This window comes from Anarrhichthys ocellatus, unplaced genomic scaffold, assembly GCF_004355925.1.
Source record: "Anarrhichthys ocellatus isolate YVR2014 unplaced genomic scaffold, GSC_Weel_1.0 scaffold39, whole genome shotgun sequence".
NCBI classification, from domain to species: Eukaryota; Metazoa; Chordata; class Actinopteri; order Perciformes; family Anarhichadidae; genus Anarrhichthys; species Anarrhichthys ocellatus.
Genome location: NW_022280069.1, coordinates 119,618 through 147,422, shown reverse-complemented (window position 1 = coordinate 147,422; position 27,805 = coordinate 119,618). Strand labels below are relative to the sequence as shown.

The window sequence follows — 27,805 nt, the reverse complement described above, 5'->3', positions numbered from 1 at the left end:
GAATTCCAATATGATGTTTTTACGTAGCCAAGTTCAAACTAATATTAGTTGCTCTTTAACCAAACAAGTGGTTCCTTTTTCTCTGTGTCTTTGTCTCACAGGCTTTCTGTGTATGCGTCTCTGTCTCACTCACTCTCACTTCCTCTCCCTCTGTTCCCCAGGCCAGGAGACGAGTCCGTGTCGGTGACGGATCTACTAGACCTGAGCTCCGTGTCGGTTATCTCTACGGGCAGCTCTCCCTCTCTCCTGATGCCCTTTGGTCTAGTCAGCTCACCCTCAGCTACTCACCTCGGGGGCTCCTCTCCCCCTTCCTCCGCCTCCTGTCTGCCCATAGAGGTGCCTTCGTCATCTGGACGCAGACTCAGCTCTGACCCCCTCGAACCCAGTCCGCCCAGCTCCCACAGCTCGCTGCCATCCACGACTCCCACCAACATCTCTGCCTCGGCCCCGGTCTCTGCTGCTGCCTCCTTTGTGAGTGTTCTTCTTAACACACGCACATACTTCGGCATACAGCACAGCAAAAGCTAGTTGTCAATGTAGTGTTTTGCATCGTCTGATCTCATTATTATTTTGTACTACTTCATAGTACAAAATAAGAATAGTAAAATACCTGCACCGCTTGCAAGGCTGTCATCATCATGCATTTTCAAAAGATACAGGTTATCCCATACGACTGTGGACTGTCGGCACCAAATGCTTAAAGGAGAGACATCCACTTTAATCATCAGATTCATCACAGGCCGAGCATAAAGTCCACTTACTGATTCGTCTGCTCCTGCTATTTGTGTTTCAAGGTACCAGCCTTGCGTTTGCAGACAGCTGACTAGCTAATATTAGCTACATGGCAGGGATGGACTGAAAAAAGTAGAATCCACACACCGCTCCACCAACTTCTTTGGCTTCACGTCTCATAGCCAAAGATAAAACCTCGTCAACAAACCGAGACCTCAGATCAGTGTGCACTAGATGTCTCAGCTAGAGTAGACGTGGGTCAAGTACTAAATAGCCAGAGTGTAACTATTCATGTCACAATTTACGGGACTGTTGTGACGCAAAACTAATAGTGTAGCAGCTATCATCTTTGCAAATTCTAACATTTTTTTCCTATGGTGCCAAAACAGAATCAAAAACTACTACAACACTTTGTGCCGAGCAATCATTGTTCCTCCGATAGATCTTGTGGATTCTGTTTGCGTAACGCTCGTGCGATGGTAAGTAAATAATGGATTCTAGCCAGCTGTGATTCACGTTGTATTTGATGAACTAATCAGAGTTGTACACTTGCTAACATATCTAGTACGCACTGGTATTAATAGAGCTCAGTGGTCTGAACACTTCTGCTTCATTAACTATTCACTCTTGAAACACTACTGACGGGACCCTTGTAGAAGATTGGGGACTTAGTAAAGTGTTGATACAAATCTTGCCCCGTCTGTAACTGTGATAGTTATTATTTTGCTTTAAAGATTAGAATTCAAATCACACATACTAATCAGATGCTTTATTACAAAAATACATAATCTAGCACATGGCAGGTTTGTTTATATAGCACCTTTCGAAACACAGAGATAATGCTTAGAAAAGGCAAAAATAATGCATTATACCAACATAGAAATACAAATAAAATCATTTAAAAACTGAAATACAAACAGACCAAAAATACAGGATGTATTGCAGTAAAGATGTGCAATACTGTGTCGTTGTTCTAGTCTAATCAGTTCTGCTCAGAAACCGCTACTGTGGTTGCTGATTTTGATATGGACAGATCAAGCTCAAGCTCAAGTGAATAAATGGAGTGCTGTGTTGACTGTGTGTCACTTTCAGATTAATTGCGCGCCTGCAGTGGTATGTCTGTTCAGGCTGCGTCAACACAAGGTCGGCTCAGCTGAGGCCTCTCTCCGCTCAAGTCATATGACAATGGGGTGATTCCTCTACAAACCTCCTGCTAACTATCCTCTGGTGTGCGCTTTTTTTTTTTTCCTCACTGCATCAGAATCTGGAAGAGGGAGGGGACAGCCTGTCCGAGTCAGCCAATTACATGCTGCCCCCGCCGACCACCAGTCTGGGAAACCTCTCGTCATTGGACATAACCAACGACGAGGAACTGCCCACGGACCCCAGCAACTCCTCTGACACGCAGGAAGAGAGTGAGTGTTGTTTAGGTGACAACCGCAAGAACCCAGAAGTGATGAGAAAGTGTAACTTATCGGAATATTAGAGTAGATGGAATACATATATTTTAATGGTAACTTCTTCTCTTTTTTTGCATTTTAATACTTTTTTAATTGAGTGAACTTTAAATCAGGGAAAACACAACAGTCGGTAGTTCTGAACTAAGCTAAAAAACAAGGTAAAATCTACCTTAAACGGACAGTTCACCCAAAATTAAAAAAATAGTAGTAGTGCTATTTATCAAACCAGATTGTTTTGGTGTGGTTTGCTGAGTGCTGGAGATATCGGCCTTTGAGATATCTGCCTGTTTCATGTAGGAACTATTTTATTTCTACCAAACTGCACCCGCTAGCCTTATCACCGAGCAGATGAAGTGTGCGTCCATACCCGATTCTGCTAGCTCACATAGCACTGAGCTAGCTAATGTTACAGCTCAGCAGAGGAGGCCGCCATTAATGTTGACATCTTGTGCTGTCCCGAGCATCTTGTCCATGAGTAGATGCTCTCTTCCTTCTGTGCAGTGATATGTTTTGCGGGTGTAGTTCAGTTGAAACAAATAGTTCCTACATGAACCGCTCATAACGAGGTCTGTGGATTATCTTGAGTAACCAGGTCATGATTAATAAGACATTGCTGTTGAGTTTTTTGGGCGCTTTGAGCACTACAAGCTGAGCCATCTAGCTTCAATATATTCGAGAGAATGCACTACAGGTAAGAAGAAGAATATGTGTTTTTGGTTTTAGGGTGAACTGTGCCTTTAAGGGCATACAAACTCTCATGGGAGACGCTGTTATACTATTTTAATCTCTATCCTTTTGATTTACTGTGCTCATTAAAAGTTGCTTTAATCTGACTGTGAACTAACCTCGATGTGCTGAAGGTTTTTATAGTTATATTATGTTCCCTTCCTCCTGATCTCTGTGAATGATTTGTTTCTTTCTGCTTCGTTGCTTCCACCTCTTCTTCCTTCCACAATAATCGCAGGGAAGATTTTTCAAACATTAACACGGAGTGATTTACTGCTCTGTGGGGGAATCTGTCCTGAACTCAACACAATTATTCTTTTGGAATTTTACACATGCTACTTTAGCAGATTGGCAGATGATGAACCTAAAACTGCCTCCAAGCTGGCAACATTGTAGTACGATTGCCCGTAGGTTTAATATTAAGCACAGAGAGCATATTTATTATAGAAGTCTTCTGTTTTCTTCTTGATTTTTCAGGTGAGGTGGAGTCGTTCTGCGCTGACCTGAGCGGGCGGCTGCACATCAACAATGCACTCCGCATGAGTGTAGACAAGCTGCACGACCTGCTCTTCTCTGCTGACACCCACTTCATCCAGCACCTCTTCTCCCAGAGACACTTTACTGGTAGCTCTCACACACACACACACACACACACACTCACATATGATGGTATAAACTGCTTGTACACGAGTTTTCTCTTGGGTTACAACACTCCCATTGATTCTTAATGAAGACGTATACTTTTCTTTTTATTGGATCTTTGAAGCTATGCGTCAGAGATCACTCTGAGCTCTTCTCTCATGCTGTGAAACTGTGTTCAGCAAAATGATGTGGTGCACCATATATTTCAGCAACCAACACAGAACTTGCATTAACTTGTTTCATAACATTAAGCACAATAGAGCCAGTTTTTCCTGTTGACACAGCAACGGTTGGGGCCCGGTGTTTGTTTTTGTTCTGCTGCTTAATGGACTCGTCCGCCTCTTCTTCCTTCCACAATAGTTGCAGGAAAGTGTTTTCAAACATTAACACGGAGCGGTTTACTGCTCTGTAGGGGAATCTGTCCCGGACTAAATGCAATAATTCTTTTGGAAGTTTATGCTTGTTATTTGTTAGAGGGTTTACCTAAAATTGCTGCTTAATGGTCTTGTCCATTAAGCAGCAGCAGCAGATCACTTAAGTTTACATTTTTCTGCCATTAAACTCAGTTGCAGGTGCACTGCGAGTATCTTAGTTATGCAGTAAAGTAAGACAAATTCTCACGCAGATACCTCTACATCAGTTTTTAATGATGTTTCTTTCATTTAGAAAGTATTTTTATTGCTCTTCTGAAGCAGCTGTGCTACCCTGTCCAGCTGATGAATACAAATATAGTGAAGTACCACCCACCCCTCAAAGACATTGTGTACCCCACTCTATTGTGCCACTAATGAGGGTGCCACACTAGCTGTTCACGCCGTGTTAACCACCCTCCTTTGCCCCTCTGTTTCTTCATAACCGGTGTACGGCTGTTTTTTATTTTATTTGATAGACTGATAATTAAGTTCATCTCTGCATAGATGCCCTGTATACTTTGGATTTTTTCTGGAGTAGTTTAAATGAGGACAGAGGAGAAGCCGTGGAGTTGATTTGGCCGGGGCCTACTCCAGTTGGAACATTGTACAGCTCTAATTGGGGCATTTCTTTCTTTCTTTCTTTTTTTTATGAAGGAGTGTGGATTGACCCTCTGTTTTTTTTTTTTTCTCTCTCTTTCACTCTCTCCCTTCAACCCCTGTGATTCTCTTGGTCTCTCTCCTTTTCATTCATAAATTCTCTCCCTCTCTTGTCCTCTTATTTAAAAAAAAATCTTTTGTGTCTTGTTCTCTCTTGACTCGCTCATGTTCTCCATGTCTTTTCTCTCTCTCTCTCTCTCTCTCTCTTAGACCTATCGGTGGGTGAATGGCAGCATGACAGCAGCAGTGGGACTACCAGCCGTGTGCTTAGCTACACTATCGCCCTCAACAACCCCCTCGGCCCCAAGACTGCCCCTGTGGTGGAGACGCAGGTCAGTCCTTGACAAACACCAATCATTAGTCGGCCCTTTGGCACACAGGCTTTGCTAAAGGCAAAGTACTAAGACACAAACACTTAGCTTTAACTGGAGTTCCAGAAAATGGCATAATCACGACCTGAGCGTCTTGTGTGAAGGCTCCGCAAGTTGTCGCAGCACTTGATTATGCGCCTCTGACTTTTTGTAGCTTTGCGCGTGCAAAGCGCGTCAGAGCTTTTCAGACGTGATTGTCACAAATAGTTCACTGTTAACAGCACTGTTCACTTGTCTAGGGATTATACAAAGAATGTCAATTACCGGTAGTTTTGAATTGCCTCAGAAACAGGAGGTCTTAACTTGACAGTTAATTACAATTCCTACTCGGCAGTGTGGAGGTTAGTTTGTGGAGTTTTGCAGGTTACGTAGGACGACGAGACGTGAAAAGGCTTCAGCTTGGGGATAATGGCGCACATTTTCATGCAGTCTCCTGGCAGACGTTCATAGTGCTGCATTCGATTGTTCACATGAAAAGTGATGGAAACAGTTGTTTGAGAGAGAGAGAGCTTGAGACCACGCAGCTGGCTAATCATAGTGTGAAGTGGGTGTGAATGTCAGATTGCCACTTTGAGAGGGGAGCGTTGTGATGAAGCACGTTGGTGCCTTTACAGCAGCTAATTATCAGTCAAAGAAGCCATAACTAGCAGACACGTCGGAGGAAACCAATACGTTTGCGTTGCATTAACTGTGCACCTCCGCTTTTGTTTCCTGCTTCCAGACGTTGCATAAAAACAGCGCCAAGGGCGAATGCTTCGTGGTGGACTCGGAGGTGATCACCTCAGGCATCCCCTACCAGGACTACTTCTACACCGTCCACAGATACTGCCTCACCTCCATCAGCAAGCACAAGAGTCGGCTCAGGTATGTTTGTTCTCGTCTTATCATCGTGGGAGGGGATTTCTTTACTTTTTAGCTCACCCTCACCCAAAACAGGAGAGCCACAAGTGACAATCGCACTCGGCATTTCCTTTAAAGGCCAATTTTATGACCGCTCCTGTTACTGAAGTGTTGACACTTTGCTTATGTATGCTGGACTATAACATCTGTTGGCACAGTTCCTTTACTTTCTTTGTAAGTTTCATGATGAAAAACTTTCATCTTTAAATCCAAAGTTTCAAAGTTTTAGTTGAAGTAGTTTTTTATACAACTACTTCAACTAATGATTTTTACTCAACACGATAAAAGGAGTAACATCAGTGGGGTATGAAGTGAATAGGTTGAGAGGGAGATATATGAGGTAGTGTTCTGAAGAGCAACAAGAACACAAAGAACAACAAACACTGACCCACTGATGCCCTGCAGTATTGCAATATGTTTCATCACTTTTATTGCCGAGCCGCTTTTACTTTTCTCACTTCTGCGGACATTCTTCACCGTATTTAACTTGATGCCAGATCAGCTTATTTCCAGCACAAGGACAGTATGTCAGGATCGAAGCGCAAGGGCATCTTTCTGAGCATTTTGAACTGATGTTCAACAACCACAGAGGAAGAAACGGAGAAGTCAGACACAGACGTTCCTCCACTGAGAGTAGCATCAATGGACTATTATGCAATGTGGCTGGAAGACATGTTCTTTTTTTTTTTTATTTAAGGAAGGGCTTTGATTGTCTCGCTGTCTGCTTATCAGTAGCTGTTTCTTTCCCAATATTTTTTTCAGTTCTGCCTAATAAATCAACAAGCTACCATTGTAACACTAGTTACATACCCCCATCAAACTATTTGTGCTTAGGAAATCCTGTTCTTTGTCATCAACTGCTTTCCTTTGGATTGTTTTCCTTCATTCCTCTGTTAGTCTCCTACTTATAAACTACAGATTACTTTCTGTTTAGTTTTGTAAGAGTATCTTTTGAGTAGGTCAGGGTCATCAGTTGCAGGCAAATAAACAAAATGTTTCTTTTCGTGCTTAAAAACTCCAGCAGAAGATTATTCTGGCAAAAAACGCGTCAAGGACTCGACACAGTTCCATCGTTTTCTAAACTGACATTGGCGTGTTGTGCATATTTTCTGATTGCTTTCTTTGGAACGCAGAGGCATGATATCTTTTACTAATTAGTTTACTGAAGTGCTCGTGTAAAAAAACGTGGAATTGTCAGGGCGATTGAGCCGTTAAATGAAGATTGCATGAACTTGTGTCGACCACATGCACAAGTCGCCGGTTGTTGACAGGCGCCCTGTTTAAATGGAAAATGTTTGATATCTTTAACATAGAACGGCTCTGATTTAGTGTCAGATATGTGAGTTTTTTTCTTTGTAAACACATGAGATTGGTCTATATACGTTTTAAACGAGGGTTGTTTGCTTTTCCTCTTTGCCCAGAGTTTCCTCAAACATCTGCTACAGGAAGCAGCCGTGGAGTCTGGTGAAAGCATTGATTGAAAAGAACACCTGGAGCGGCATTGAGGAGTACTACAGACACATGGGTGAGTCACATGCTCCGCCTCCTCCCGTTTAAATCTGTATACACACACACAGCTTGTGGAAACCACACCGACCCATTCAGGCTGACTTCCCTTTAGTAAACAACCGTGCAAAAGTAAAGTGAAACTCTGTAAGCAGGACACGCTTGACATGAAAGCCAAATGCACAGTTTCACGTTGCAGAGCGCGGATCATAAGCGCGCTACCTATTGGCCATTTGAGTGCGTCGTAGACTGAATATGTTCGTGTTGCCCGAATGAGAGTCTCTCCTCTCTTCTCTTTTCTACATAAATGGACAATGCGAGTTTTGGTATTGATAGCTTGCCCCCCTCCACTCAAATATGTGTTCTGCTTTTTGTTATATCTATACATATGCATACATTTTATGGAGATTTTAATGTGTTTTCACACAGAACTTTGCCGACGTAGCCACACATACATGAACTTATCTAAAATATTACTTAATTAAAGCAATGTCTGGTCAAAAAGGAAAATTTAAGAATGTCACCAAGTATTTAGTGTTAGTGGCAGCATTTTGCAATTGACAAGTTTTGACAGCCGGTATTATTGTCCCTCCACCTTACTTTCCTCTGTATTTGAATTTCTCCATCTTCCTACTTTGCAGAGAGTGAGGTGTGCAAGCTGGAGACGCTGCTGCAGACCGAGGTTTCCATTGTGACCACAGGCGACGCAGCGGGCGCGGACGCTGCTATGACTCCACCGGCCATGCGCCGCCGCAAACGCACCTGCTCTCGACGGCAGGGCGACAAGGAGAGAGAGAGGGAGGGAGGAGGAGGCATGGGCTCCGGAGACCGAGGAGACAGAGGAGTCGGAGAGGACAGGGACCGGAGAGAAGCCAGTAAGTCGGCCAGGATACAGTCGTTGAACAGCTTTGGGGATTTCAATCCTTGTCCACCAACGTTGATGCTCATGCGCTCAAAAACAAAACCGCTGAATCCATCTTCTGTGCATTACTGCACTCTGTTTGGAGCTGCATAACACTATCAGATGCAAAGATATGATATTCAGAAATATACATTGAAAAACACACTGATCACTGAAAACCTGTGTCCTGTTTTTTATTCTTTTAGGTGCTCACTATATTAAGCTGGGCGATCGTTCACGAGGAGGACCCAACAGTATATCCACCATCCTCCTCATCGTCAGCTTCATGTAAGTTGAAGTTTGTGCCGTTGAGGCCGTGAATAACAGCAGCCTCTCTGAATCCTCGGCTTCCCTCCTGGCTGTCGACTCGAGGTGGTTTCCAGCATGTTTTATGTCTTTACTGCACAGTGATCATGTTATTCATACGTCTTATTCACGAGCAATCTCGCACACAATGAGCTACTTATAATGGAGATGAGCGTTTCTAAATGGAGATTATTTTAAGCATTTTTGTATTAAAAAAAGGACTTTCTGAGTGTACTAAGTCAGTACAAAAGTGTATGTGTGTGTGTCCTCGCATGTGGTTCATCTCCTTAGTAGTACTGTACATCCTTTGCCCCCCGGGGTTCCTACCTGATCAAATCTCCGGTTTGATTGTAAATGTCTGACTATATTGACTTTTACGCTGTCTTGGTTCAATACGCGTCTGAATGCTCCCTCATTCAGACACATTGGATATCGATCTTCTGCATACTAACTGCCTCACAATGCCTTTCTTGCTATTTTTCTTCTTTTTCCTTCCTTTCTGCGATTCCTTTTTGTGAATAGGATCTGTATCAGGTTCGTATGAGAGGCTTTGCTTTTACGCCACTGGCTGCATAAATGAGGACTATGTGAATGACGCGGGAAAAATCCACCCTTTGACACTCTGAACATGAAGCAAAACCTTGTTTCACAAGAGTTTTTAAGTCTGCATTTGTTTGCCACAAACATCCAAGGGACTAACAACACGCACCAACTCGTGTTGGAAGGCTTGTTTTCAGACGAGGGTTCAACATGGACATAGAGAGACCGACAGCAGAGCAGGACCAGGATCACACCCTTTACTCAACACACACCACTGTCTGGTCTCCAGTAGCAATTGGTCTATTTAACTGAAACTATTACATCATGACATCTACATTTGAGCAGATACAAACATGAAACCAAAATACAATTCTGCCGAGGAATGCAACATATACAGTAATAACACTGACGTTTGTGTCGGGATGGAATTTTCCTGTAATAAGATGACATTGTGTTGTGAATAAGTGCTGGGTTGTGGTTGAATTGAAATGTTTGCGTGCTCATTTTGTGTCGGCAGTATTTGGCATTTTGCCGTTGATTTCTCACTGATGTTGTCTTCATGTTTCACAGCAGTCGGTGAACTATAAGATTGTCTTCTCTCTCTCTGTCCCCGTCAGTCTGGTGGTGCTGGTGGCTCTCAACATGCTGCTCTTCTACAAGCTGTACGCTCTGGAAAGAGCGGCCCATACACTGGAGACATGGCACTCCTACTCTGTTGCTGACAGGTGAACACACGGACATAGACTCTCTGTTGCTCTGTTAACGGGCGTATGGAGTTATTCTTGTGGGATCTGAGGTGTGAGATATCCCTCAGTGTTATTGCATAGCAACAAACCCTCTCTTGCCTTTTTGTAAGGTAAACAGATGAACGGCTAATTCATATTTTAACAATAGATGATATGTGAAAGGTCTCACTTCTAATGATGAATCCTCAAAGAGTTATCACCCGACTCTACGCAGCGTTTTCACGTCTTTAAGCTACATTTTTCAGTTTGCACCAGTTTTGGTTCCCTCACTGCTCTCGTCAGGTTGTTTTTTTGGCTTTCTGAAGGCAGAAAAAAGGCAGAAAAAAACCCCACTGTTACATGTTTGGTGCCAAATATCAGAAAAAACAAAGCTGGTGAACAATGTGGAGCATTTAGCAGCTGAAGAACAGAGCCAAAAGTAAAAAACAAACCTGGTATTTCTGGTAAAAGAGCCATGACTACACTACTGACTCCCTTGCCTCTTCCTTTCTCCTGTCTTCTTGTTTTCCTCTCCTTGTCTCCTCAGTCCTTTACCCCAGACAGCTGGAGAGTGGGCTCAGGTCTTACAGCTTCAGAGGCAGTTTCACCAGGCTCAGCTCAGCAAGTGGCAACAGATCCTGCAGTCCTCCGTCACCCTTCTGGACCAGGTGTGTGTGTGTGTGTGTGTGTGTGTGTCTTGTGTAAATGCCGCTGTCACTGCATTATTTAATCCAGTATATCTCACCCAACGGCTCTCTCCCCCCCCCCCATGTTTATCTCCCAGATGAAGCAGTCTTTAGAAAAGCTCCACCGAGGCATCGTGGTCCCAGAGGTGCAGCGGGATCCCCCCGATGATGATGATACCCCGTCAGAGTCCCCGACTGGGGCCTGAGCCCCCCCCTCCCACCTGACTGTCTCCCACTTCTGAACACACCCTGGTGGACTGGTAGAGTTGAAAAGAGAGGCAGGTCGACTTGGAGCGGCACACAGTTTGCTCTTTCCCTCATTTCCAAATCGAAGAAAGACTTTACCCACAATGCTCCTCGCCTGACTGACTTGAAAATGGTGACGTTCGCCCTTCAGCCAGAACCAGTGAACTCCTTCAGACTGGAAGCTATCAGGACCACAGCAATAATGTACGTACAGCTGCAAGTCACCTGTATGTAGTGAATGGAAACAGGCCACTGGTGGGCCGATGCAGACCATCCACTCCTCAAGAGACATTTCAAAATGGCCACCACCCCCCCACCACACACATTTTATGACTATCACAGACTCCAGTTCCTCTTCTGACATGCAACATTTCACAGGGATCAGTGATTCTGGAAAGTGGGAGGTCCTCCTCCCAGTCCTGGGAACCGTTCGATAACTTTCGCCTCTATAGTGAACGCCTGCTGAGAGGGGGGGAGTGCTGGAGGGAGCCGGACGCCTCTCTCGCTCTTTACGTCGGTGAGCCCCATCAAAGGCTGCCAATCCTCCGCGAAGTGGGGATGAGAAACATTTCAACACCAGACACTTTATTTTTTCAGCTTTATTTTTTGATGTATTCTACATCTGAAGATGAATCTCAAAACACCACCCCACTCCTCTCGTGGGGTTTTAAGTTTTTTTTTTTTTTTTTTTTTTTTTTTTTTTTTTTTTTTTTTTTTTTTCTTTTTTTTTTTTTTTTCTCAAATCGGTGTGTTGGGTTGTTAGTGAGGACAACAAGCTGCGTCTGACTGGACCGACAGTATTTATTATTAGCAATGACTTCTGATCTGAAGTCCTCGTCCTGCTCTTAAGAAGTCATTGGGTGGATACTTTGTGCTCCGATTTTGCTGTTACAGTACGGACCAAGAGGAGCTACAACCATTACTGATCACAGCAATAATGACAATAGTGATGCTAGTACTTTTTGAATGTTTCAAACAAAGTAGTATATAATAATAATAATGACAAATTGTGTGTGAATGTGTGTAGAGGCAGGAAACGACAACAACAAGCGGAGAAGGTTTTGACTTGACTGATGTGTGCGTGTGGTCATGAGGAGTCTTCAGTGTTTCAGATGTTACATTTTCATATTGGCGTTTCTTGAGTTTCAGATTTCTCTTTCGCGTTTGGTCACTCACTCTTTCTGTCGGAGAGCTAGACATTATCAGTCGACTTGAACGGGTGGAAGCCCGAGCAGTCGGCTGCTTCGTTGTCCCACTGGGCCGGACGCTTCGAAGCAAAAAGGACCAACCAGAATTCTGTTGGGCCCAGGTGAAGACAAAAGGGAATCCGTTTTGCAGTATTGTGTTTTGTTTTTTTTGTGCGTTTGTTTGTAAGATTAATTTGACTCGCCTCGTCTTTTATTTTTATTTGATTCATTTTCTATCTTTGTTATTTTGTCGTTTATTTTCAGCTTGTCCTCTCCGTCCACTCGATCCTCCAGATGTGAAAACATCTCACCCATCTGTACTCTTTACTCTTCTTCTAATCACTGAACCCCACTGGTCCTCTCTGTGCTCTTCCTCTTCACCCACTCTCACTCTCTCTTTCTCACTCTCTCTCCCTCTGTTTCACTGAAAATAGCGGCTACAGAAGCATGTGGGCCACGCTGTGCATGGCCATTGCGGGTAACAAAATGGTGTAATATTTATTAGGGGAGGGGGGGGGGGTGTCGGGTAGATTATGGGAGAGAGAGAGAGAGAGAGAGAGAGATGGATGAGAGGTGGGATGATAATGTACTGTAAAGATTTGATTGCACACCACTCCATGGAGAACAATGAAAAGTTCTAAAACATAAAACGACTCCTCGCTCATCTTTGAGTCTGTTTGTGTCTTTACCTCCAAAAGATGTGGGTCGATTTATCCGACCAAAATAGATCTGTGAATATAATGTCCATCACAATATCCCAAAGCCCAATTTTAAATAGCCTGTTTTGTCCATCTTACAGTTTCATATCGAAGAAGAGGAAGAACAACAAAGCTGGAACTGGTGAGATTTATTTCTCAGGTAATCTTATAATTTATAACCACTTTAAATCCGTGAATCTTCTGCGGAAATGTCAAGTTAAGGAATCAATCCTCACACTTGAGATGCTGGAACCAGCAAATATTCGACATCTTTTGCTTGATAAATGACTTAAACAACTATTAAATGACCGTTAACCAATCATTGATTGATTAAATGATTGATTGATTAGTGGAAAGGCAAAAGCAAATTAACAGAATAATTGTTTCTAGTTTAGACATTTTGCTGTTAAATCTTGATTGAAATTGCAGAAAACGGTGAAGTTTTTAACAAAAATAAAGGTCATTTTGTTTTTGAGAAATAAGTTTGCAACTCAAAAAGGAAGTTCGTGTTAAATGGGTAAAAACAATGTAACATGTTTCATAGAAATGAACTTTAAGTGTGAACTGAAGATGCATCCGGCTGAAAGTCCCGACGCCTACACAGTCACCATTTATTTCAGAACAGATTCAAGTGAGACGCGGCTTTTCTTTTTCACAAGAACTTTATTTTCTTCTTCTGTGTTTCACTTATTATTGTGGCAAGCAGCATTTTCACACCTGCACATGAAGTGAAAACAGCAGTTTTAATTTGTTGCTGAAAGAAAACGCGTGAACACGAAGCAGACCAGCAGTGTGGTTTACATTTCACAGGTTGGTTCATCTATGTAGGAAATGAAGATGTCAGCAGATGCAGCATTTCCCAAAAAGTAAATCACTCAGTAAGCACAGAAATCACTGGGCTGTTTGTTTTGTGGGTCCTTATGGGTTAAGCTTGTAGTCATTGGACATTCTGTTTGTACGGTACTCTTCTTCTTCCATCAGTAAGCATGCAGTTAGTCGATATCTCAAAAATGTATGAAACTCAGTTTTGGTGCAGAAGAGCTGATCAGTGAACATGTAGAGCGGCAGTGTTTGGCTGCCATCTAGTGTTCACCGGTAGTCGATGTCTGGTCTTCTGGAGAGAGAAGCAAGTTGCCCTCCAGCTGTTTTTACAAACACTATAGATTCATAACAAGGCTTCACCTCGTTCCCTTTTTTGGTTTCCACTGGCTTCATTCAGCCAGGGAGGCACACGGGACTGGTTTTGTGGTACGTTTGCCCACGGCAGTTAGATACGTAGCAATTTGCAGAGCCTTTCATTTTCTACGAAAACACTTGAGACGTGTGTGAAATTACACATCCGTGGGAACGTTTCCACTGTAGACAAATTCAGTTTAAAGTGACACTTCTGTATCGCTGAGGATAAATTGGTAAAGCTGATTTTTTTTTTTTTTTTTTGGTTTGTTTGCTTTGCTACAGATTTAGTATTATCCAATGACGTGGGCATCGTCACAGGAAATCATTCTTTGGCTTCAGGTGCCATTTTTGCTCCTCACACCATTCTGTGTTAATTAATTCAAAGGGATTACCACTGAAATGTAGCTTTTTGCCCCAAAATCAATACGTTCTATCATAATATGGCTGATTCCGTCATCTTGAGCTCTCTGGAATGTAGGGAAACACTAAAAACATCACTGTGTTGATCTCATCTCCAATATGAAATATTAAAAACATGACTGGGTATGTTTTTCTAATAAATTCAACCTAGAATTTACAGCATGTTCCTTTATTTGAGAGCTAATAACTCAAACTCTAATAAGAAGAGAATAGTACTTTTTATCAAACACCCTCCAGAGAAAGATTAAGCAGACTTAACATTTAATACAGACCACATTTCTCTTGGTTAGCAGAGTGTGTGAACCCTCACATTCCCGTTTCCTTGTGTTTAAGTGACTGAATGCAACGGCTTTAACTTGACGTGTGACAATCGGGACTCGTTGCTCTTCACAACTGCTCCAAAGGAGGCAGTTTCTCTCACATTCTAATACCTGCTTAAATGAAATCTGTGTGTTAAGAATGCCTTTAGAAAAAAAATAAAAGGTTGAACCGTTGATATTGGTTTCCCAATCGCCTAATTAAAATGTCAGTGTCCTTAAGGTTTAGATATTGGTCTGTTTTTAAATAATAAATCTGGTCAAAGTGAAACATTTAATAACAGCTGTCGCAGCAGTGTTTCCTCTGTACCTTCTAGTAGTGTTACATCATTACAGCAGCAACATTTGCAGTCAAATATAGTTGTACTAGTATTTAACAGTATAAGAAAAAACAATGAAATATGACAAAACTGATTAACAACTGTTAAAAACATGACAGAACTTCAGATGCATGATGTTGGTTGTTATGCATAGCTCATAAGCATGCAGATAGTGTATATAAATGTATAGGCCTATAATATTTATGTAGGATTATCTTTGCATACGTATACACCGATATATAGTTCAACCCAGTCCCTCTCCCGTTGGACCACAACCTGATGCTCCCTCCTGTCCCTCAAAACAGGATTTAGAAACGGTATACAGTTCAGGTCTTTCCATCCTTTGCAGAAGTTACTTTAAAAAAAAACCTTTTCTATCGAGAAAAGATTTTTCTCCCCTCTGTGGTTTTTCCATCTTGTGAAGAGAATGGTGGGATGTGAGAGGAGAGGGAATGAATGAGGGTATTTGAAAATACTCAAGGACTCCATCTTGAATTCTTCCTCGACCTGAAGCAAGAAAAAGGAAAATGAAACTGTCAGAAATATGAGTTATGTAAAAGACTAACGTAACATGCAGTAACGCCTTCAATCAGGCCTTCATTTTCCTGAGAGATCGCTCCCGGTGGCATAAAGCGAGGTTTAAAGGGAACCCATCCAAACGCTGATGGTGTCTTTGTTTTATGGCAATTACATCGTGCAATCACCATTAACTTATAATCATAATAAAACAATGATTATAGAAAAAAACGTGGTGCCACTTTAAATAAATTCTAGTGTGCGCTAAATTAATTAATTGAATCTGTTTGTCCTGCACCTACAGTATAAAGGATTGGATGAGCTCTACCTATTGAATGGCTCAAACTTTAGTAAAATAATTTGGTTATTTTGTTGTAAGTCGGACATTTTGAAGATCCAAACGTTGAATATAGCACGTTGGCTAACCAGAGATACGTGTACGCCAAAGAACCTGAGCTACAATCTGTATACAATATTCTGATACAAGAACATTATATTCTAAGAAATTCCTCTTCTTTTTTTTTTTTTTAAACTTTCAACCCAGTAGTGGTGTTAACAACACAACAGGTGTAAACACAATGTATGATCGCCCACTTTGGAAAATAAACGAGAGCACAAGAAGCATCTGTATCCAGACATTAAGTTTAGTGAGAATCCAGACCTACCGGTGCTATTCTGCCTCTTGTACAGCTGCACAATTATCTTTACTTTCTGATGCTATAGCTAAATACTCCGCCCTGAAGGAAAGAAAGTGGTGGAAAGGAAGAACAGGCAGACACAAGATCAGACAATCAGAATAAGACTTCAGTTCAGTCAGGGGAAAAAAAGGAACATGTTTGTTATTTTTGAAAAGAGCAGATTGAAAGAGATTGTGTGTCTCTGCTTCCCACTCAGTGTCAGGAAGGGGAAAACAAAGGTGAAAGCGGTTGGTGGGAAGTCGGCCCAGCAGGTTCTGGAAATGGAGGACTGGCACCGTGAGAGAGGCTGGCTGTGTTTGTGTTTGAGTGTCTCATGGGTTACTCACGCGCTCTCTCTCAGAGCCTCCTCTCCTGCCGCTGATATCTTCCTGTAGCAGTAAATCATCTCGATCGCGAGCCACACCTGCAGCCCGATGATGGTAACATACATCATCACCTCAGACAAAATGGATGCCAGTCCCCTGGTGACTAGAGAGACGGGGAGGGAGATACGGTAAGAAATACTCTACCTGTGTGCTTAATTGAAAGGGGTTTACATACATTTTTGCCATGAAAAAGACGAGGGCTGCCCAGGCTGTTCATCTTTTTTGAACAATATATGTCATAAGTCATCATTTATCAGAATCTTGCTGCAGATAGCCTGCTTTAATCAAATTGTTTTGACCACACGGGGCCAGCACAAAAACCCTAAACGCAACATTTACATAATATCAAACGGCTGCTTTTATACTCATCCAGATGCTATGGAGCAACAATATAATTCATTTGGACTCCTGTTCCTGTCCATGCAGAGAATCTAAGTCCGATGAAACCCATAAGGTTTGGTCTACCATCTCCGGAGAGAAATATTTGGCTCTTGAGCTGCTAAATGTTCCGCTATGTTTACAAGCTAGTGTATCAGTGGGTTGAGAATCAGGCAGTGAGAGTGTTATCTCCTTGAACAGCTGGCTAGACAGACAGTAGGACAGCATCCCTCCTCTCTTACGTTTTGGCACCACTTTCATGTGGATTATCTTGGTGGCGTTGGCTGGATGTTCGAAGTTGGAATACTCGAGGATGCGGGTGAATATGCACTTGTAGGTTCCAGTGTCATTGAACGTCACATTGAGGATGTAGATGGAGCCTTCCTGTAGGTCATTGGTCTTCTTGCTGCCGTTCCAGGCCAGACGACCCTCGAAACGTGGGTCGTTGGTGTCGCCCCTTTTATTGTCATAGCTGTATATCTGGAAGAGAATTGCAAGTATGGGATTTCTTTAAAAAGGAGGCCGGGAACAAAATAGAGACTGAACATTTGTAATCCATTTGTTACGAATACTGTTAGCTTTGCATAGAAGCAAGTGTTTAGGCTGATAAATGTGTTTTTACATGCAGCCACAGCTCATTTCAGTATGCAGTGAAAATGAACTTTCAGATACTATACATGCAATATGTCAGCAATACTCTGTATTTTTGTTACTGTCAACAGTGTTGGTCCATCTCTCAATACAACTACTAAACTCTCAGCCCATTGGTTCCTAAGAGGATATAAATCTTAAAAAAACAAACAAATCGCTCAGTGATTTCTTCAAACAGCTGGGCACTGCCACTTCAGCAAACAGAAACACATCTATTTCACAATGTTCACACATCTAGTGTGACTTTCCACCTGTTTTTGGATCTGACTAATACTCTTTGGCTTGCGGTCCCATTTATTTACCTGTGTCAACAAATTAAACTACAACAGCGAGCTGCTGTTTTCTCCTGGATGCTGGCAGGTGTAAAACAAACTGTGTTGATGAATGAATATTCATAACCCGCCTGTCAAGTTTGATTTTCACTTTTCCTGTCATCCTTGAGCAAACAGACAGCTGGTCTCCACATCACCGCTGCTGCTGTTTTCCCGTATCGACCGAGCCGCATTTGTGGCCTCACCTCTGCACTTCCTGGTGTATTAGTTGAAACACATTCTAAAAGGCAGCTGAAGGCTAATGGGATCTCTCCTGCTCCAGGAATGTACCATTATGGCCTCTTTGCTTTGCCTGGGGAGGGCTGCTTAGTTCAGCAAGAGGCGCTTTCTTCCAGTCAACACACGGCGGAAAAGGCCTGTCATAAAAAATGCAAGACCCTGCTCTCTCTCTCTCTCTCTCTCTCTCTCTCTCTCTCTAAATGCATTGCAGCCGTTTCCCAGAAAATAAATGAAATAATTGTGATGATGTCACCCAACGGTTTGTGGACTACGGTTTTGAAGTCGAGTTAGTTATTTTGGCTGACGCCATCTTGGTTTTTGGCTGTCGCCATCTCAACCAGAAGTGACGTGAGCGGATGGAGCAAAGTACAAACTAGTGGAATAAGACATTTGTAGGTGACCAAAATTAACTTTCATGAACTGAGAGCACACTGTGAAAGGGTTAAACGAAAACACCAAGAACTCCTAGACCCGACAGGGCCGTGGTAGCGATCTGTCAATTACAAGGTAGCCACTCCCTGAATCATACGCTGCTTTATGGTCAATTTTTTGTAGACTTCCATACAATCAGACTTCTTTTTTCAACCAGAGGAGTCGCCCCCTGCTGGCGATTAGAAAGAATGCATCGGCTTCACTTTTCAGACCCGGAGGTTGCCGCCTATGTTTACCATACAAACGTATTTGAGTGATATCAATCTTCTCATCTAGCTTTCTGCAAGAAGGGAAATGCATTTCCCAACACGTGGAGCTATTCCTTTAGGTCGTTACTGAGGAATACTTTTTTTCAAAGCCTGCCTTGTGGTATTATCTTATAACCACTCACAGGGCTTTCCTCTGTCTCATCTGAGGCCATGAAGAACCAATCGACGGAGGCCGTGGCTTTCACCTCGCCCCTTTTCTTACAGGAGATGCAGCCCAGTTTGAAGCCTTCGTTGACCACGGCCTCTGTGTTTGAGTCCACCTCCACGCAGGCTCCACGGCACAGAGACGCTACAGAGTGAAAGGATGAAGAACACACAGTTAGAAACCTGCTCTATCACTTTATTGCTCTTTGCAGGTCACAGGGTTTAGAGGTAAGAGCCCTGGGTGGCCATCATCCTCTTTTTCTTGTACCCGTGACTCTGGGAAGAGGTTGATACACGGGCAGAGCTCTGGTGTTTTCCAGTATCTTAGTACTTGCAGGCAAACTGTTTAAACAGTACTTTACAAAACAATTTTAGCTCCTGTAACTTTTGTATTTTTGCGTGCTTGCTCCCAATGCTAATTGCATGTGAGATTTTTTTCTTTTGTTTTCTTGCATTCTTTTTTATTTCCTCTCATCCTCTCAGTACATGCATTGTTGTGAATTTGATTGATTTGTTTTTTTTAGTCATTTACATTTGAGGTGTTTTTTAAGCGGTGAAACTGAGGGGAAATAAAGAGGTTGCAGTATGCGGGACTAGTTTATTGCATTCTGTCAATTGGTGAATGAGCTAAATTCATATATAGAAGCGTGAGTCTATATATGCCATCATCATCATGACACATACTTCTCATCGGCCGGGAGTTACACACCTGTAACTCCAAATGTTTCTTTCTCACTCTGCACCTTGCAGTTTCCACTGAGGCCTCAGCATGGCGCTCAACCAATGATCTCGTATTATTGTCAACTTTGACTTCTGGGGATGCGTTTGTTTCGAATCGCAAGATGGGGGGGAGGGGGGGGAATGAGGGAGAGGACAGGAAACACAACGCTGATCAGATGAACTCAAATCATTAAAAGTTTGGTTGGGATTGACAGAGGCTGCACATCATCCATGGCCTCACGTACACAAATATATAAAACAAAGGTCTATCTTTTACTCCCTCGGATACAAATATTGCAGCACCAAGGTGAAACTTTAAAATGAATCACAGACGTAGAATTGCCACCACACTGCAGAAATACATGGAGGGGAGGAATATGGGGGCGGGGGGGGTGAAGAGAAAGTTAGTACAGGCTTCAAAGGTAACATCCATTTCTACTAAAGCACGGGGGGAGATGGGGAAGCAGGAGGGAAGAAGCCTAATGTCGGCTGATGCACTGCAGAGAGAGAAGGGGAGAAAAAAAAGGGAAGGAATGGGAGAGAAAGTTAAGAACATAATAGAATCACAGGCCGCATAATAGAAACCCAAACTATCGTATTCAAACAAGAGACGGACCAGTAGCTTTAGAAACACAGACCCGAACCCAGCTGGACCCGAGAACGACTAAACCCGACTGATTTAATTCCAGATTCAGTGATCTTAATGGACCTAAACAGAGGTTAAACACTATATTAGATATTTAGCTAGATATATTTAGCTAATCTATAGTATAGAATTGAGTATTTATAGTACATATTTAGAGATTATTTTAAATCCAAGACAAAACTGACAGAAGGCTGGGACTGAGAGAAAAAAGCGCAATTACAAATCTGCCTGCTACTTCAGCACCATGGACAGCGCCGTGGATATATCAATACACAGCTCAGTTACACCAACATCAGTCAGATAAAGGATCAATGAGTCAGGCAGACTCGACCAACATATTTGACAAAACAAACCCTCTGCCCCTGCACTCTCTGCTGCTATTGGATAAAGAGGGTGGATGGCAGGTTTTCCCGTTTCCCCTCAAACATAAAACACCGCAAACTGGTGTTTATGTACCTTTGGGTGGAGAATCACTGTCTACATGTCCGGGAGCTTGTGTTTCAGATTTGGTCGTTGCTTTCCCAGATCTTTGCGCTTACTTTGATGAGTGCACAGCTATAATCCATGAAAGAAATTATGGCAACAATTATAAAAATGGACCAAAGTTGTAATAAGACAGAATTTGCCTTTTATTTGCATAGAGCTGAGGCCCACCACAACAACTCAGGTGAGGAAAACTTACATGTCTGAACCTACAAAACAGGGTTCGGTTAAGGCTGGGGTCTTGGGTTTTCAGGTTTTCTGGGAGGCGGGTCTGCTGAGGAACTGGATTATAACAAACAGACCTGAGTCAAACAGCATTTGCTGATAACTACTCAGAGAACAGGTGCACTTATTCACAACTAAAAAAAACTACAATTTCTACTTTTTTTCAGTTTAATCTCTGCTCTAATTAGCTTTCTTGTCTGTTGCAAAAGTGGCTTGATTGTTTGTGTTAACTACAGGCTGCTGTAATATGCACCAGCTGTCAGTGCTGCAGGAAAGCATTTGTAAATCAACCGATAGACATTTGCCAATAGACACCACCAAATCTTTGGGTTATCATTAATATGCAGCGATATTTTGACTCAAGTCTGTGAGCTATTAGCTTCTACCATGTAGAAAAGACATGAAGGAAGAGACAGAAAGGCAAAGGGACAGACACAAGGGCAAGACATGCAGAGGAACACAAAAGGGTTTTAGATGGCTGGCATATTGACTGCTCTGAGAAAAGGAGGTGAGACCGGGAACACAGACAGAGGAGACACATTACCAATGACACACAGCGGGACATAAATTAAAAGGATGCCTGAAGACAGAGGAGAGACCTTCATTTTTGCAGGACAGACAGAATGAACACGGACAGAGATGGATGAAAATGTAGCAGGGACGGCAGCGACACACAAGACGGTGTGAGGCGGTAATCCTGAGGGAGGTTGGTGACGCAGCAGAGGCGAGATTGTGCATGGTGGGCAGGGATGCTGCTGACTGTCCGAGGCTGAGATAACAAGTTAAGAAGACAGCGAAAAGACACTGCGCCAGAGAGAGAGAGAGAGAGAGAGAGAGAGAGAGAGAGAGAGAGAGAGAGAGAGAGAGAGAGAGAGAGAGAGAGAGAGAGAGAGAGAGAGAGAGAGAGAGACAAAGATGCAAGCAGACACAAAAGGAACTGCACATCCAAAGTGCAGACTAAACAGAGTCAGAGGCACCAAACCGCCTCAGCAACAGCAGGACACTCGGAGCATCAAAAAAAGCAAATCCATTGCATAATCTGTGGACTGAGGTTCAGGATTATGCAACAGATATTCCAGAAAGTGCAGATTAGGAGGGTTTTTTTTTCCCCCTGACAGGGGGGCTGGCAGCCTAATCCCTCAGATCATATCAGTTGCTGAGGCCTACAAAGCAAAAAAAGAAAAAGAAAAACCCGACCTAACGCTTTAGCTGCACAAAGGACCATCCACCCACTGAAGTTAGCTAGCTTAGCATGTTGCTGGGAGCTAAAGGAAATGCAAAAAGGATCAAGGCTATTTGCTGAACTGGCTATAAGAGAGAGAGCGGGAGAGAGAGAGAGAAATTGGATAAGTGACAGCGAAAGAGATGAGGGAGGACAACATCTGTTTCCGTGGCTGGATTAAAACACACGCATATACTGTAGGAACACATAACCTGGGGAATTGCCAAGCATCCATGACATATCCCTTGACACCAATCGAGCGACAGACTTTCCACTGGAACAAGTAGACCATTGAAGCACACTGCTCTGAGAGCGTCACTTTCATTTCACTTCACAAAGCTGTCATATTGTGATGGCACACTGGTTTATCAGTATAGAACAAAGCTCGAGGGATCGCAGCCTGGCCTTTCTCTCTTCGTATGATTTCACAGAACGGCTGCTCCATTGGTTCAAGAGCACTAAATCAAGACATCCAACATGTGATTTACAGACAAAAAAGACACAAAAATGTGGATAACAGCAAATACATTTTGAGAGAAACAAAATACCCCCCAAATGTACAATCCTCTGTAACTACTGTGCGATGTTTTGATGTAGTTTCAGATCTCTGCTGTCTAGTTTCCTGTTGATCTCACTTCATTCCTTTCTGTATAAGCTCTGTTCTCTGCAATGTCTGCACAAAGGCTCTTAGTACTGCATCTCCAATGACATTTTGTTCTGTAAGATAGATCTGAATCTGTTTTGAAGAATTGAACTCAAGGCGCCCATTCATTCTTTTCTCAAGAAATCCTCGGCTCCGTCGTCTATTCAACGTGTTGAATGATGTATAAAGACCCCTGAGAAAAAACTCATTTTGAGAAAACGACTTTTGAAGATACGTAGTGTAAAAGACACTCCAGGTGAATAGGGTAACAACTTTAACTAAAAGATATCACAATGAAACTTCTCCAGTTGATTACTTACATTAAGACAGTTATTGTTTGTATTGCAAGTCTGAAATGTTATGTTTAAACATGCAAATGAGGCATTATCTAATGCAAATGTTTGGTGAATTTAGGAGAAATCTACAGACGCAAATAGACAAAAATAGTAAAATAAACTCCTAAATGTGTATTTTGGATGTTTTCTTTCCACTAGTCTGAAAGAAGACATGTTATCAAGCTAAAGTACAGACCATGAATCAGATTTAACAGGATTTATTTTGCCCCGAGGACCTTCTGCAGTGCAGCACTTGAGTAGTCCTAATCAGTTTATGTTCCAACCCTGCCACTGAAAATGATGATGCGCTTCTCCGTAATGTTATTACCAATCTGTGCAGACGCAATGGTTGAAGTGGAGCGATGGAATGGACGTGAATCCATATGACTCGGGGGTGGAGAAGATGGTCGTTCAAACATCCTGTTGACAGAGATCTCCTTTGACCATAAGTCCGTGCACGGAGCCATTTGCAGACTAATTGGCTCCGTGCTGCATTAGAGTCTCTCTGCAGCATGCATTAGGTAAAGTTGCCATCGGATACATTAGGTTTTATGGGCCTCTGGCTTGAAAGAGAGGACACATGACGCCGTCATTTGACTGTTTATGCTTGTGAATGATCGTGTTGTTACTTTTTTTGGCACTTTGAGCATCACAAAAAATAAAGTTTACTGTATAAGTGAAATCTAAGTCTGTTTTATGTATTTTGGGATGAGCCATCGCTTGATTCCTCCTATTTCTCATAGTTTGTTTGCTTTGCACCCGTCACCAATCTCAATTCAGACAGAGATGACGCGATAGAGCGTCGTTGGAGCTTAGGATCATCCTAATTATTATTTAACTGTTGTTTGTGCGCTTTCTTTTCTTGTAGATTCACTATCTTCCAGAAACAAATGCTCATGTAAAAGTAAAAAAGAGAACAAGCTGCTATTTTTTTTCATTCAATCTGTTCCTTTCTTCTTTGTTTTGGGAGATTCCATCCAATTTCCTGTCTGGTCTTATATTCTCATCCTCCCTGCGTCTGGCTCCAGATGTGCTCACTCACTTCAGTCCTTAACTAACCCGCCGACTCCTCAACCAAACTGTCTGTTTCTGTCAATCCAGGTTTATGTAACCTTCTTACTTTTTGCCAAGCTTCACTTCTCCGCTCTGCTCCCTGGCTTAACTCTCTGCCGCCCCGGCCTGCTTGTTTCAACCTGCTATCCTGGATAAACTGCCACATTGTGTAAAGGAATAACAACATAACTTTAACTGTTATGTTTCTTGAGATTATGAAGCTGTGTTGGCTCGTGCATGTGTGGTTTGTAGTATTGTCATCAGTGACAGAGCGTGAGCCAAAGAGCAGCTGGCTGACAGTGATAAGTGCTCAGTAAAGCTCTCTTTCAATGCATCGCTTCCTTTTTGTACTCAATTTTAAATCTCAGTGCTTAAAATAAGATCATCCGTGACGACAACATGCCAACTAAAAAAAGCTTTCGGCATGCACACGTGTGCTTTTTTAGTGAAATTAAACACGTGAAATATATATATAATAATGGTTGTAACCCATTTCATAACATCTACATCTTTACATTGCTTGCCAATGCATTGATCATTTTAAATGTATTAATGTTTTAATACAAACCATAAATGAAGAGAAATGGCTGTGTCTTAAATTTCCAAAGACGGGCTTGTTAAATATTATTAGACTAACAGTAATTTAAATATGATTATGTAGCTCAGGCTATTTTCATCTCAGTGGAAGCTGTGTGTGTGTGTGTGTGTGTGTGTGTGTGTGTGTGTGTGTGTGTGTTTGTTGTAAATTATTATTATAAATGCCTGTAAATGGCTCAAAGGTGGGAAATTGAAGCTGAACTTTCCGATATGTTATTTATCAAATCAGATGAAAAACAAAGTACCATAACGGGAACATTTGCAAGAAACGATTAGTCAATTAATCAATTAGTCAAGCTACAGAGAATTGATCAGCAAATATTCTCATAATTGTTTAAGACGTTTTTCAAGCAAAGACACCAAACATTCTTTGATTTCAGCTTCTCCAATGTGAGAATGTGCTGCTTTTCATCTATTTCGTATCACTCTTAAGTGAATATCTTTGGACTGTTGTTCGGATGCACTTAGCAAGTCGTGGCAGGCATTTTCTCACCACTTTATATCACATTATAAATCCATTATAGAGACGACTATTCGAGAAAAACACTTACTTTCAATAATTGATAATGAAAATAATTTTGGTTGCAGCCCTAAACTGTGAACGTCATAACGCCCCAGTGTAACACGGAGGGAGAAATGTATGTTCTAGACTTTTGAATACACAACGACGGCTGTGTGTGTGCGTGTGTGTGTGTGTGTGTGTGTGTGTGTGTGTGTGTGTGTGTGTGTGTGTGTGTGTGTGTGTGTGTGTTCAACAAGCCCTCATCTCATTACTCTACAAAGAAAAACTGAACAGCTGGGCTTTTAGCACTTAAACCAGCCCAATGATCAACCCCCCTCCATGATGACATACAAACAGAGCCAACGGTGCAACATCAGACAACAGGAAACACCTCAACAACAGTAACAAACTGCACAGTCAGTGAATGCGATGGAGGCACAGTTGGGGGGGGGGGGGGGGGGGGGGGGGGGTGTTGGCTCACGTGTATACCAAGGTGCGGCCGTCGCGGCACAACGCAACCGTTACCCACTCACCTTGAAGCGCCAGGAGGGCCAGAGGCAGCAGCAGCAGCTCTTGGACTGCAGACATCCTGACAGGAGAACGGAGACTGCTGGTGGTTCTCAACGGTGTCAAAACACACACACACACACTTCAGAAAGGGAGACACAAGACAGATCTTTACAGCAGCTATTCCAGCTTGGTGGTCAAAACCTCTACGACGCCAAACGATTACAAGTCTGGGAGAGGAGGAGACTCTTTTCGGAAGCTGTTGGGACTCTGGGTGTGGTCCACCCGGGTGTCGTCTTCTTCTTCTCCTCCTTTTTTTTCAGCTCATACAAGGGGCTGGAGGGGTGGGTCTTCTTCTTGCTAATCTGGTCTTCTTAAGCACCTGAAAAACCTGACAGCAGCAGCGTGGAAAGCGTGTGCCCTGCTGCCTCGGCTCAGGATCTAAATCACTCTATTCTGTCCAGCCTCTCATTGTGTGAGCGTCTAGAGTTACCAGAGAGATGAATCACTCCGGGTTTCAGGTTTCGGCCTCTTGTGAGCACCAAAAGGGCCTTTGTTCAACTATTTATACTCTGTAGCACACCCGTAGGCCTGTTGAGCTCCACAATGAGACTGTGTGCACCAAATAATGCCAGTACACTGACGCACAGATAAATGATCGGCCGATGAACGGCAGTGTCAGTGATTGATCATAAAAGCCACTGGAAGACTGCTATCTTAGGGACGAGGCTGAGGAATTTGTGATTATGGAAGACGCAGCGTGTGAGAGACTCGTGCAGTGGCGAGCTAAAAGAGTGCGCAGTTAAAAGGTCTATTATGATGTCAAATATTGCTGGGCAGAAAGGTGCTTTATGGATCTACAGTCTGAGTGGGATGGCAAATGGAAGCAGGTATCCTCTCGCTTGTTTCCACCTCTCTTTGTCTTTGGAAGAAGTTGCAACTATCACCCTATTTTTTAAGAGTTATATCAGAGTTATTGCTTTCTTTCTACAGTCCAAATTGCAGCGCCACAACTACATATCTCTTCATGTAAAGCTGTAGGCAGCGTGCACGGTCTGTTTAACTTCTGACTCATTCATGTGAATTCATCCACTGTTTGCCCACATCAATTAAGCCATGTGGTTTGAAAAAAGAAAGCATCAAATCCCGTCCGTCCTCTTTAACAAAAAGAAAAATCCCATAAACGCGCAGCACAGCCGAGCGCAGCGTCCTTTTACCTGTCACCTCTTTATCAATATCCCCCTTTTTAAAAAACTAATTCTGCGCTCTTTCCTCCCCTCAGTGATATCCCTGACACGTCTCGCCCCGTTGATGGTTCAGAGGTGGACTGCTTCCATCCCGCGTCAGGCTGTCAAATGCTAGAAGTAGCTCTGCCGTCACTCCGGGGACCATCGGAGAGATTTATGGATCAGCGCACGACACAGAAAAACAAAAAAAGACAAAAATCTCTTACTTGTTGCCTTCAAGAAGAGTCGCGCGTTGGGAAATGTCTTTGCGATGTCTGGAGACGCTGCGCGAGACGTCAAAATGAAGAAAAGCGGAAGGGAAACACGCACCGAAGAAAAATAAATGCAGTAATCTCCAGAGATGACATGGTGTGTCGGTGGAAGGATGGCGCGCTAACCAGACTTCGGGACGGGTGAAGGCTGAGGGAGGGAGGTGCATGCAGGAGGAGGAGGAGGAGGAGGAGAGAGGGTGTGATGCATTGCAGCTGAGGGATGGAGAAAGAAGAGGAGGAGGAGGAGGAGATGGAAGTGTAAAGCCATTGTTATGGCAACAGTGATTTTATATGTAGTTTTATAAACGTAGTTCATGAACGGGGCCACGCCCAGAACACTGCTCATTTCCTCTGCACAGAGTATTTAAGCACAACGAACTCGTTCACTCCCTCTTCGACTCTCGTCTTCACATCCCTCCCCCCCAAACCCCCTTTTTGTCG

The 27,805-nt window shown here is 42.9% G+C and overlaps 2 protein-coding genes across 7 annotated transcripts in view; one reads left to right on the top strand and one right to left on the bottom strand.

Moving 5' to 3' along the window:
- The window catches only part of gramd1a (GRAM domain containing 1A), a 32,842-nt gene extending 21,356 nt beyond the window's left edge, over window positions 1–11,486 (top strand). For 4 of the 5 annotated variants that reach the window (XM_031867413.1, XM_031867416.1, XM_031867414.1 and 1 more), the window contains 12 exons: window positions 162–471; window positions 1,994–2,147; window positions 3,396–3,542; window positions 4,841–4,962; window positions 5,723–5,865; window positions 7,323–7,426; window positions 8,049–8,282; window positions 8,515–8,596; window positions 9,137–9,148; window positions 9,772–9,879; window positions 10,427–10,547; window positions 10,664–11,486. In XM_031867413.1, the coding sequence (XP_031723273.1) occupies window positions 162–471; window positions 1,994–2,147; window positions 3,396–3,542; window positions 4,841–4,962; window positions 5,723–5,865; window positions 7,323–7,426; window positions 8,049–8,282; window positions 8,515–8,596; window positions 9,137–9,148; window positions 9,772–9,879; window positions 10,427–10,547; window positions 10,664–10,771 (1,645 nt within the window). In that variant the 3' untranslated portion in view covers window positions 10,772–11,486. The remainder of the gene's footprint in view (window positions 1–161; window positions 472–1,993; window positions 2,148–3,395; window positions 3,543–4,840; window positions 4,963–5,722; window positions 5,866–7,322; window positions 7,427–8,048; window positions 8,283–8,514; window positions 8,597–9,136; window positions 9,149–9,771; window positions 9,880–10,426; window positions 10,548–10,663) is intronic. The other variant, XM_031867415.1, reaches the window with a different exon arrangement.
- Window positions 11,487–13,344: 1,858 nt separating this feature from the next.
- Window positions 13,345–27,653, bottom strand: LOC116394386 (sodium channel subunit beta-1-like). 2 transcript variants are annotated; one of them, XM_031867440.1, is made up of 8 exons: window positions 27,320–27,653; window positions 25,893–26,008; window positions 19,643–19,746; window positions 18,992–19,078; window positions 17,129–17,366; window positions 16,470–16,611; window positions 16,111–16,182; window positions 13,345–15,436 (listed from the first exon to the last, which is right to left on the bottom strand). In XM_031867440.1, the coding sequence occupies exons 1-7, from the start codon at window positions 27,529–27,531 to the stop codon at window positions 16,116–16,118; spliced, it is 966 nt and encodes a 321-aa protein (XP_031723300.1). In that variant the 5' UTR covers window positions 27,532–27,653; the 3' UTR covers window positions 13,345–15,436; window positions 16,111–16,115. The 2 variants fall into 2 exon arrangements, with proteins under 2 accessions (XP_031723300.1, XP_031723301.1); XM_031867441.1 differs by lacking the exon at window positions 19,643–19,746 and having other exon boundaries at window positions 18,912–19,078; window positions 27,320–27,598.
- Between the last annotated feature and the right edge of the window lie 152 nt (window positions 27,654–27,805).